At 36.5% G+C, this 12,779-nt stretch overlaps 1 protein-coding gene across 12 annotated transcripts in view; it reads left to right on the top strand.

Moving 5' to 3' along the window:
* CEP83 (centrosomal protein 83) overlaps positions 1-12,779 on the top strand; it is a 125,936-nt gene that overhangs the window by 74,726 nt on the left and 38,431 nt on the right. For all 12 annotated transcript variants that reach the window (XM_016425721.2, XM_056800734.1, XM_016425723.2 and 9 more), the window contains one exon: positions 9,263-9,514. In XM_016425721.2, the coding sequence (XP_016281207.1) occupies positions 9,263-9,514 (252 nt within the window). The remainder of the gene's footprint in view (positions 1-9,262; positions 9,515-12,779) is intronic.

Below are 12,779 nucleotides of genomic sequence, written 5' to 3'. Positions count from 1 at the left end.
TTGTGGACCTGGAGTCTATCTTCCCTCATCTTAACTATTCCTCTAGGCTTTGAGTCATCAGCAAATTAGGTATGCAAGCCAGAGAAATATTAAACAGAACAGAGCCACTGACATTACTGGGACCAAGTTACTAGAACCATTGTCAACATTCTCTTGGAGGGTCATATTTGTGGTGTTAATATTTGAACTACACAAGTAGATGAGATTGCTAAGGAATAGAGAGCATAGATAAAGATCAGATGAGGTTACTGCCCTTATATAAACTATCTCAAATTGCTTGCCTTCTCAATGGAGAGGGAGGGCATGAAGGGAGAGGATTTGGAATTTAAAAAATTTTTGTGAATGTTAAAAATTGTTTTTGCTTGTAATTGGAAAAAAATTAAAAAGTAGATGAGAGATAGGGAGACAGCCTTGGGGAAACTGAATATCAAGGAGGGAAAGCAAGAGAGATGAAGAGCCAGGGAAGTAGACAGAAGGAGCACTTAGAGGGTAAGAATCAAGAGAGTGTGTGAGTTGTGAAAACCAAGGGAGAAAAAAGTACAAGTAGAATGTCAAAATATTGTAGAGATGTGAAGGAGGTATTGGGTTAAGGAAAGAATAATAGATTTGGCAGTCACTTGTGACCTTTGAGAAGGAAGGCAGTTTCAGGAGAGTGATGGGGATGAAAGCAAAATTGCAAGGAAAGAGGCAGAGATGGCAATTTTATAAAAGTTGAATGATTGGGAAATAGTCCAGGAAGTTAGTATGGACAGAGGAAAACTTAGTGTATTCAAGAGACTAGGATGAGGAAGGAGACATTGAGGAGGACAGGATTGGAGATACATGAAAGAAAGGATAACTGATGTAGAAAAGGATGAGATCAAGGACACAGAGGGAATTAATTTTTTTATAAAGACAGGGAGAAAGGGGAGAAGGAGGTAAAAAAATGGGGGATATTTCAGATGTTGAGGAAAAGAGCTTGTATCACTATACATAAAAATGAGATTTGGAATGTTAGAGAATTGCTGCTGAGGTTCAGTATTACTGGTATTCTGATTGATATCATACATTTTAAAATCTGGAGATACCCTTATAAATGCTTATATTTGTGTTAAACAGTCTGTTTTGTTGTTTTGTGAAAGGGAAAAAAAACCTGCTACTGAAATCTGGTGATTAATTCTTTCACTGAGGAAAGATTAAATTTGATGTGTATATTACTTGAAATTGGTTAGGGGCCAGTAGTGTCCTTAATTTCCATAATTGGAATCTCTTGTGAAAGTACTGGGAATTGTAATTAATAAAAGTTCTGGAACATAATCCATTAGGGTACTTTGAAACCATAATTAATGGAAGCTGGGATGCTAAGAGTTTTAGATAAGGCTGAAGACATGTTTTGTTTTCTGACCAGTTGATTGTCAGTAATAATTGAGGGTTTGCATTAATTTCCTTTACTGACTACACTTTCACTCCCCATATTTCATCATCCATCCACATGTATCGACACCATAGCTTTGTGAGATGATTGTGGGTCCAAAAAGTAACAGCAGCAAGAAAGACTTCAAGACTGAGCCCCACTAATGCAATCCTTGTGCCCAGCTAATGCTGCCAAAGTATGATTTAAGCTGCTAGGTAATAATTAATGGGAATATTAAAATAATTGCCTCTTTTCAACCTTAGGACGGCAGGACATATGTGTGTGCTAAGGATTCCTGTGTAGTATTTGTGAATTTTTATTTTTCTATAAGACAAGTGACAGCATATTGTCATATTGAGCTTTGGATTTATTGTTCCTTTGGGAGAAGGTTTTTAGCAATATTTTGTTAGTATTTTCTAAGGAAGTGTATATAAGTATTTGTAAATTTTTGCTTATATAGAGCTGAGAAAAGTAGGTATTATATATGTGTGTGTGAATGTATGTATTTTAAAAAATAAAATTGATATACAATAACTAAATATTGTATTTTATTAAGTTTTATTAATGATAACTAAAGCAAAAGAACTGCCTGAATTCAGTCCAGTCACAGGTCAAAAAGAGAGCATGGGAGGAGCATGCATCCACTTAAATACCAATAATGTGATCTCACCAATGTGGAGACACAGGAGAGATTATAGGGAATTTTGGGAAATACCAAGGACTTCTGGGGAATGAAGTCAAAGGTTCAAAATCTCCATTTAGACAGTATACAGGCCAGCTAGGTGGCACAGGGCCTTAAGTCTTATCCTCCCAAGTTCATATCTGGCCTTAGATATTTATTTGCTGTATGACCATGGCAAGTCACTTTATTCTGTTTTTATTAGTTTCCTCATCTGTCAAATGAGCTGGAGAAGGTAATGCCAAACCAATCCAGTTATCTTTGCCAAGAAAATCCCAAATGGCATCACAAAGAGTTGGATACAACAGAAATGATTGAACAAAATAATCATAGATGTGTGTTATGTGTGAGATTTAAAATGGTTGAGGTCTTAAACTGTAATGGTTAAAATAGTGGAAGATATAAATTGTGATAGATATAAGAGAGGGTGAGTAAGTTTGACTGCAGAAATATGTTTCACTACAGTGTCTTGGGTTTAAAATCAAATATAAGGTGGTCACCAGGGAAATATTCCCAATTATTCAAATACCCAAGACAATTGGGTTTTATAGAGATTTTAATTAACAATACAATGGGTAATCAAAGAAAGAGAGAGAGAGTAAGAAAGGAATAAGTATGAAGGGCCTCAAAGCCAATATGGCCTAGACCTGAGTCTTAAAAGAGAAATCAGTCAGTTTTTTTTAACTCACCATAAGATCTAAGTAAGGATTTCTAATGACACCAGGCCAGCAGCATCTCAGCTGCTTTCACCAACTCCCTCCTCCATCTGAATGTTTCAGAATCAGTCTCCTCAGAATGAGTCTCTCCAATCTAAATGTTTCAGAATGACTACCCAGCTCTTCCCTGAGCTCTTATTTTTAAGGGCAAAATCTCCTATGTCACCTCCCCTAAGTCCTTACATCTACCAATCACAGTAGAGTTTTTCTAAAGGACAACCCATTCTTAGTCCACACTTAAGAAGGTGTGGATTTTTGAGTAATTCACACCAGGAAAGCTCTGAGTAAGTTTTCCAGTTCTTTGTTCCTTGTAAATTCACAAGTTGCTTGACCTTTATAGGTACTTAGCTTAAGAAAAGTATGGGTTTAAGTACTTTTCATTGTTCAGAAAAGAGTTTACAACTTTATCTTCCCCTAGGGCAGACCCAAGTAGGTAAAGTAGAATTCTCACATTCCTGCTTTAAGTAGAGTTCACTGCCCAAATGGGGAATGGTCTTAATCCAATCTTATAAAGTAGGGTCTGGGAAATTTTAAGGTTTACATATGTAATTATAGTGAGCTGTTAATTTATTAGTTCTTTGAGGAAAATGATTTTAGTAATAATTTATTAGTGGTTTCCAGAGAAACTCACCAGGAATTAGCATTTCCCTTGATAACTAAAAAAAAAAAATTAAAATCTGTTTCTTTTTTTCCTTATAAATGTCAGATTAATAGGCATAAGTCAGTTATATAGTTTATTATATTAATAACATAGTGTCAGAAGTTACAGATTGGTGAAAAAAGATCTTAGAACTTTAGAGTTCAAGATCTAATCTAGAGTTAGGTGTCATACAAGCCAGTTCCCATTAGATAAGGGAGCAGGATAGGAAGATGAAGCAGCTCACCCATGTTCTCTCAGCTAAATGATGACAGTCAGGTTAGAACTTGGATGTCACTACGTCAAGCTGCCCCTTTATAGTTGTGCTCTCTTGATTAGGGACATAACTTTACATTATAATGAAGAACATTGTTAGGATGGTTTAGGCTATGGGGATTTTACTGAATGGATTGATACTAGTGCAAAAAAAAAATCGGTCGTGAAGGAGAAGGGGAGACGAAATACAAGGTCAAGCACACAGAGATGATTCCTTTGTTGGCTTTCTTCACCTTGACTTCCATGTTGCAAATACATAGATCAGGGAAGAAATCAATGTAATTAGTCATTCCCATGGCAAAAATGATTGTTTTGAAGTACTTTTTTCCCTATGTTTTCTTATGTTTTTCTTGATGTTAGCATTAGCATCAAGAATATACTTTTTATGCCATGAACTGCCTTCTGCAGATAACACTGTCAGGAAGTCACCATTGTAGTATCGTCGAGATAACACTGAATTTTTAATCAGATGGTTTTAGATTCAAGTTCTGGTTCTGTCTCTTACCACTTTAAACTTTATATTCTTAGCTGGGCTTGACTCAGTTTAGAACTTTGGTAATTTAGGTTCAATATGAGAAACAAAACAAGACATTTGTAGATCATCCGACAACTAACTTAGCCCCAGCAGGAGAATATATAAGGATAAACATTGAGGATGCCTGAGCTGCCCATCATTTTCCACTAACCAAGTATCATTGCATTCCTGGAGTGCCACTCAGGCAATCAGAAAGTCATGTCAACAATCCGAGCCTTAGGTCCCCTGAACCAACCAAGTCCTGAAGACATCTGAATACCTTTTTTTTTTTGGGGTCTATTTCAAACATTATTCCTTGCTTACAAAAATCATTTTCTATTTCTCCCTTCCCATAACTGGTGCACAATTCCACTGGGTATTACATGTGACCTTGATCAGAACCTATTTCCATGTTGTTGATGTTTGCACTAGGATGTTCATTTAGAGTCTACATCCCCAGCCACATTCCCCTCGACCCATGTAATCAAGCAGTTATTTTTCTTCTGTGTTTCTACTCCCCCAGTTTTTCCTCTGAATGTGGATAGTGTTCTTTCTCGTAGAGTCCTCCAAGTTGTTCTGGATCACAGCATTGCAACTAATGGAGAAGTCCATTACATTCGATTGTACCACAGTGTATCAGTCTCTGTGTACAATGTTCTCCTGGTTCTGCTCCTTTCGCTCAGCATCACTTCCTGGAGGTTGTTCCAGTTCCCATGGAATTTCTCCACTTTATTATTCCTTTGAGCACAATAGTATTCCATCACCAACATATACCACAATTTGTTCAGCCATTCCCCAATTGAAGGGCATCCCCTCATTTTCCAATTTTTTTGCCACCACAAAGAGTGCAGCTATGAATATTCTTATACATGTCTTTTTCCTTATTATCTCTTTGGGGTACAAACCCAGCAGTGCTATAGCTGGATCAAAGGGCAGACAATCTTTTAGCTCCCTTTGGACATAGTTCCAAATTGCCCTCCAGACTGGTTGGCTCAATTCACAACTCTACCAGCAATGCATTAATGTCCCTACTTTGCCACATCCCCTCCAGCATTCATTACTTTCCTTTCATGTTAGCCAATCTGCCAGGTGTGAGGTGATACTTAAGAGTTGTTTTGATTTGCATCTCTCTGATTATAAGATTTAGAACACTTTTTCATGTGTTTCTGAATACCTTTAAAAGAAAAATTAGCCTACCTTTTGTTACAGTTAAGAGTGGTTGCCTTAAATTGTGACTGCGAAAATGTGGTTTCAAGACTTTGAATTGCCAAAACTGTAAAGATAATTTTTAGTGTCTTGATTTTATATTAAAAAATAAAGTGGTTGCCATGGAAAATTCCCAAAATATAAAATGCCCAAATCAGGTGGGTTTATGGAGATTTTAATTAATACAAATGAAGGAATTAAGAAAAAGGAGAGGGAATAAGGGAAGTATAGTATAAAGGGCCTAGGCCAACATGGCCTAGGCCTGAGCCTTAAGAGAGACTAAGTCAGTCTTTAATCACTCACCACAAGATCCTTCCAAGCAAACTCTAGTGTTCAGAGAGACCCAGCTACTCCAACTAGTCCGAGCTCCAACTCAGCTACTAAAGCTGAATTAATTTTTCAGAGGCCTTCTGACTTCCTTTTAAAGAGAATTTTCTCCTATGTCACCTCCCCTAAGTTTTCACATCTACCAATCACAGTAGACGTTTTCCAAAGGACTGACCATTCTTAATTCATGCCTGACTAGACTAAAACTTTTGAGTAATTCACACCTGAGTAGACTAATCTTGTCCTTTGTAAGTTGCCTTATTAATTTGATCTTCATTCGGACCCCTTTGTATTAGGTCTAAAAATAGACCTAGCTTAAGGGTTCTTGCTTCACTTTAAGTATGGGTTGAGTACTTTTCATTGTTCAGTAAAGAATTTACAAATATATCTTCCCCTAAAGTATGCTTAAGTATGGGTGGAGTAATGTAAAGTTCTCACATACATTCCTGACTAAGTACCTCCATTGTTTAAAATGGGGAATAGCTTCAACCAAATGTTCTAAGGTAGAGTCTGAGAATTTTTTAAGGTTCACAAGTCTGAGAAATTTTAAGATTCACACTTTCATGGGAGAGAATTAGGATATGATCTCTATCCTCAATTTTCTCATTTGCAAAATCAGAATAACAAACCAACCATATGGAATTGAATTAAGGATAAAATGAGATGAGAGTATGAGAAGTTTTTGAGGATTGAAGAAAGATAAATATTCCAGTTTCCAGAGAGAAGGAGAAAGAGAGAGAGTGAGAGAATGGGTTTTGCAAGCTGTAGGCCAGAGTATTTGACTTTGTTTCCAAAAAAAATTCTAGAATTTATTTTTAATTCATCATTAATAAATAACTGGAACTAGTGATCAAAGGGTATGCCAGACTAACTTCATTCTACTTGTTGGTCATTATTAGATTGAAAGATCAGAAAGATGTTGAATACGTAGTTTTCCCATCTTTTACAAAATAAAATTTGAAAAAGTCTCCTGTGCTATTCTTGTGGAAAAGACAGAGAAATTTGGGCTAAGTGATTGTATAGTTATATCTGGATATTATTGAATGACTGATCCCCAAAAGATAATCATCAGTAGTTCATTGGCAACTTCAAAGTGTGATATTGAATTTAAAAGACTGATATATATTAATTTAAGGTCACCAAGGAATTCACTTATGTAATTCCTAAATGAAACACTCAAGTCAGCTGCCAAATTTTTATGGTGTTTTAATTACAACAGGAGGAAAAATGCATTAGAGGGGGAGAGAGAGAGAGAAGGAAAAGGGAGAGAGGAAAGAAGTTTAACTCAGAACCACTCTTGCTCAGGCTGAGCCAAAGCGGACGTTAAGGCCTTGGATAGCCAAGGCAGGGAAAGGGATCAGTCCTTATCACTCACGGGACCAATTTGAAGGAAAATAGTCTGAGGGGCTCCTCCAACCCCAAGCACCAGCCTTGCACTGAACTTTAGCCCTCCTCACAGGAAGTCCCGAGAACTCCAGAGGCTGTTCTCTACCTTACTTCCTGTATCTCACATGTGCCAATGGTGGCTCTAGCTTGACCTAGGACCACCCAGTGGTCTGTCCTTTTTTTTGCACATGTCTGTAGAAGGCCATATTCTCAAATAATTAAATCTTGAGTTTGCTGCAGCCCTTCCTAATCTTGTTACACTGAGTAGGGTGGAGAATGTAGTTTCCAAGACCTGATTCTATTATTCCAAGTATCTCTATTGTTATTGATCAGGAAATAGCTAAATCAGATCTTCTAAAGAATGGTCTGAATAGGGTGGAGTAGTTTTGAAATTCACAAAAGTGAATTTCTAGTACCTCAGAGTATTTCTGCTTGTTCTTGTGCTAGTTACCATTTCTTTCAATTATTTGAATAAAGACATAGATGGCATGCTTTTCAAATTTTCAAGTAACCTAAGTATGCAGGCAGCACAATGGCATGTGCAAACAAGAGCATATGGTTAGAGTACTTCTTGTTTTAGGTCTTGGTTGGTATTAATAGTCATTCTTGTATAATGGTGTTATCTCTGCATTTATCAATATGCACGACAGAAATTCCTTGATTGATGAAAGCCTTTTGCTTATTGTTGTAATTAATAAATATAAAACTTTTCAACCAGTTGTGTGGTTAAAGATGTGGTGTTCTGTAGAGAATTGTATGGAAAAATTTGTTTATTTCTTGAATTTTCATCAAGGATATTTTCAGTGTTCGTGAAACATAAATGATTATATTTTTTTAAACCCTTGCCTTCCGTCTTGGAATCAATACTGTGTATTGGTTCTAAGGCATAAGAGCATTAAGGGCTAGGCATTAGGGGTTAAGTGATTTGCCCAGGGTCACATAGCTGGGAAGTGTCTGAGGCCAGATTTGAACCTAGGACCTCCTGTTTCTATGTCTAGTTCTCCATCCACTGAGCTACCCTGCTGTCCCCAACATAGGTGATTATGATAAAGATTTTATAAAGATGTTAAAGAAGATGTGATTGAGTAGTTGTTCTCTGGATTGCCTTTTTTCGGTATACCTATCACCTATAATTTTTTCTTCAATTCTTTTATTATATTCTGATGTCTTAAATACTTTGTAAAGAATTACCTCAAAATTTCTTCAGATTGAGTTATCTACCTGGGAATCCCTTAAAGGAGATGTTGGCAACATGTTAGAACTGATATTTTTTTAACTATAATTTATGATTTGGATTCCCCCCCCCCCTTTTTTTTTACAGGTAGCTATCTCAGTGTATAGACATGAATCTAAATTTCTAAATCCTGACTCCTCATTCAGTCACTTTTTCATTATAAGATTGTTATTTGATTTTGTGTTTTGCTTTTTGTCAAACATGAAAGTCAACATTCACTTGATTTTTAAAAATTTACATTATCTTGTGGTTTTACTTTTCTTATCTCTTTCCTACTCTGCTTTTCACTTCCTTCTACATTCTACATGATTCCCTATTAAAAAGAAAAGAATGTTCCATATAGCTGAAGTAAATCTGACAATATGTAGGATGTTCCAAACAAATAGCCTACCATTTTATCAGTGAACGGGGGAGGTAGTTAATTTTCTCATATCTTCTTTGGGAACAAGTTTGTTCTATGTAACTTGACTCTGACTTTTAACCTAATATTCTAATATTTTATTATCACAAAAGTTCATTTATTAATATTTGGTGTATATGGGATGTTTTTATTTTTTCAAGTGTAATAATCATATAAAAGATAATACCAAACTAGTAACAATAATAATGTAGTTTGAAATTCTTTTGAGAACTCTTTAATTCACATTATTTTGCCACATATCTGTTGCAGGATGGCCTGGTCCTAAATATTTTTGTAAATCTTTGGTACATCTTAAATATCCTTCCAGCCCTGAACCTGACTTTTTCAGAATTTTTCATTGTTGTGGTTCTTTTCAATATCATACCTTTTTATGTTTAACACAGTATTTAATTCTAAGTTGCTGATTGCTACTAAATTATATGATACTGAAAAATGAATAAAGTAAAGGCTAAGTTAATTCTAATTATTCTTAGGTTACGAGACTGGAAAAAGATAAAGAAGAGGTACACAACCAACTCCTTAATGTTGATCCCACAAAAGATAGCAAACGAGTGGAGAAGCTTATCCGAGAAAAGGTCCAGTTGTGTCAGAAATTGAAAGGCTTGGAGGCTGAAGTAACAGAATTACGAGCAGAGAGAGAGAACTGTGGCATCCAGGCTGAAAATGTCCAAAGAATCCAGGTTCGCCAGCTGGCTGAGATGCAGGCTACTGTCAGGTCCCTGGAGGTAAGTTGATTTTAATTGTTTCCCTGTAGGATATTCCATATGTGTTTAAAGCACACTTGAAAATGTCTTGCTTGAGAGCATACGTGTTCAGTAGGCTCACAATTCTGATGCTGACGCATGTATGGGTTCCCAAGTGTAACTGTTTTATTTAGATCAGAGAGAATCTACTGATTCAAAGACAATAGCTTTGCATTGTTAGAGAGATTGTTGATTCTTTGTGAGGTCAACAAGGTACCCATATGAGATGATTTTATGTTTCTCTTGCCACAGAGTATATTTGCTAAACCAAAAGAGTCAATTTGCCAAATGGTACAGAAATCTTCTCAAACAAAAAAAAAGTTTCATCCTTTGCAGTAGTTTGTTTATGCTGAATATCTCAGGTACTTTAAATCAGAAGGTCCTGTTGAAGTAGGAATGCCATATTTGCAGTTTGCCAACAATCTTTGGCCAAGAGAAATAGAAACTGGCCTATCTTTGTTCCATCACCCCATGGTGCTTAGTGCAGATCAGACACTCACTAGTTACTTGCTATCTGGACTATCCAGAATCTTTTCCAACCAAGGATAGATATCATATTCATGAGAAATGGTGGGGTAGCAATGTGAGTAGTGTATAAGAGGAGAAGGCCAGAAGCAATGGAAAAATTTGAATTTGACAACTCATCTCAGAAGAAGAAATGGAACCCCATTGCTTCTGGCCTTTTCTTTTATACAGTAGATGATTGATACATAGGAACCAGTCTCAGTTAAGTTAGAAGTTTTACATTTGGGGTTGCTTCACCAGCAACTGGTAAGGATATAGTATCTATCAATCTTCTTGCTTGTGAGTATTTGGCCCTTGTCTATCCAGAAGAAGTTACTAAAGTTCTCACTCCCTCAAGATCTGTCTATGAGTTAATTCTGTGTGGTTTCTCATTTTTTCTATTCTATCCATCATCTTCCTAAAGCACAGGTTAGATTGTGTCTGCTCAGAGACTATTATTGCTTTTTTATAGCTGTAGAACATAAAAGTGTCTCAGCTAAGCTTTATACTGTTTGGCTCCATCCTACTTTTCCATCCTTTCACAAATGCAATGTTACCATCCAATTTAAACCCCTAGGTATTTCCAAAACTTGATGTGCCTTCCGTTTATATGGATTTGCTCTTTCCCCTTTGCCTAGAACCTTTTCAACTTGGCCACTTCAGAATTCTTTGACACTCAGCTCAGGTGCCATTTCTTCTGATAAGTCTTAATTGATCCCTAGACTGTTAGAATGAGGTCTCTCTCTTCAGTTTTCCTTGTAATATACATATTTTATGCACATCCCCTAAGAGGGCCTAGCATGTTGCCTTGCACATCTAGGTATTAAATAAATGTTCACTTACTTGATTTTTAGAATTTTTTTACTTTTTCTATTACATTCTCTTTTTTCTCCCTCCCAACTCTTTCCCCTTGGGGGAAAAGAAATCAAATCAAAACTCTTATCAAGCAAACAAATCCCCACAGTGGCAATATTTAAAAAATTATGTGTGTCCATCTGCATCCTGTGAGTCTCTCACTTCTCTGTTAGTACATAGATATCATGCTCCATTATCAGGTCATCATTCACTATGCCATAGGTCAAGGAAGATGAAAGGCCAGTTCATTTAAATGTACAAAGAGCATAATTTATATAAATGCTTATGTATGTCATTGAATAGAATGTAGCAACTAGTTCAACAGAATGTTATTAATTATGCAGCTACTACATACCAGGTGCTAGGCTGAGGAAGCTATAGCACAAGTAAGTCATGGCCCTTCCTTCACAATGTGAAAAGAGAAGCAATCTTTCCTAACAAGCCTTCTTCATCCTTTTGTTTCTTCTAAACTATGGATAAAAACAGAGTGCCACTTTATGTTTGGTTGAAATTGCTTTAAAATTTGAATTTGTTTGTTAAGTTTATACTTTACGACTTGATAATTTTAATTATATGGAAACATTTCATTCATTAGGTACCATTGAGAGATGTGATATGCCAAGGAAATTAATTTTCAGGATATCTTAATGAATCTTGCTGTTTTTAGGGCTCCTCCCTTTTTTTATTTTATTTTAACAATCACATATGAAGATATTTATTAATTTTAAACCCTTACCTTCTGTCTTAGAATCAATACCAGGTATCAGTTCCAAGGCAGAAGAGTGGCAAGGGCTTGGCATTGGGGTTAAGCAACTTATACAAGGTCACATAGCTGGGAAGTGTTTGAGGAAAGTTTCGAACCCAGGATCTCTCATTACTAGGCCTGGCTCTTTATCCACTGAACCTCCTAGCTATGAAGATAATTTCTAAACCACACATTACTGACTTCTTAGACAGCATATTGTTATGGGGAGGGATAAAGGAAGGGTTCAAACTATATATAAATATAAAATAAAAGTTTATTTAGCTAAAGGGAGAAAGGAAGGGAAGGGAACCAGGGAGTGATTTACTTCTAACCCCACTCAGGTATTAAAACGGTAAACATTCTAAATTATTTTAACCTAACTAATTAAAGGAGTAATTAAATATAAAGAGGGATTTGTAAAGTCAGTAGGGCCCAAGATTCTCATGACACCAGAGTCCTCCTTTGGGTCAAACAGCAGTCTCAGGATGAAGGATCCTCACAGGATTCAAGGGGGAATGAAGATCAATACACACACACTGTCCACCAGTGTGGGGTTGTCCACCAGTGTGGGGTAATCACTTACTCACTCACTCAACCACTCCTTGAAGATGGTCCAATTCCCTGGCAGCTCCAAAGTTGTTTTCCTCAAAGAGGGACACCTTCTCTGTCTTCTTCCAGGGAGGTACTCTCAGTTCCCAGCAGTCTCTCAGGTACCCAGTGCTTAGAATGTTGACCTAGTCCATGCTCTGTGGAATCTTGGTTTGCAGTATCCCATGCTGTCAGCCAGTCTTGTTATTCCCTGCTAGAAATCTCTTACTATAATACTAAACACAAGGGTTCCAATCCTTTTAAGAAAGGTACTTTTTGTCTTAGTACCTTTTTCCCTTCTAATCTCTAAAACAAAAGTTGAATTGTATTATATTTTAAATCCATTGTTGACTCCAATTCCTTTGGATTTCTCAATAATCTAGCTTGATGATCAAAGTGTAAAGGTTAAATTTAATGGTTGGATGCAGTTTATTTACCAAAATAGTGGGGAAACAATAAAGTAGAGAAATGTGAAAGAGATTAGAGGAAAATACCAATACTAGTCATCAGCCAGGAGGGAAGGTATTGAGTAATCACTCGGCCTCCTCTAAGATG

This window comes from Monodelphis domestica, chromosome 5, assembly GCF_027887165.1.
Source record: "Monodelphis domestica isolate mMonDom1 chromosome 5, mMonDom1.pri, whole genome shotgun sequence".
In the NCBI taxonomy this organism is placed as follows: Eukaryota; Metazoa; Chordata; class Mammalia; order Didelphimorphia; family Didelphidae; genus Monodelphis; species Monodelphis domestica.
This window is presented reverse-complemented; position numbering and strand designations above follow the sequence as displayed.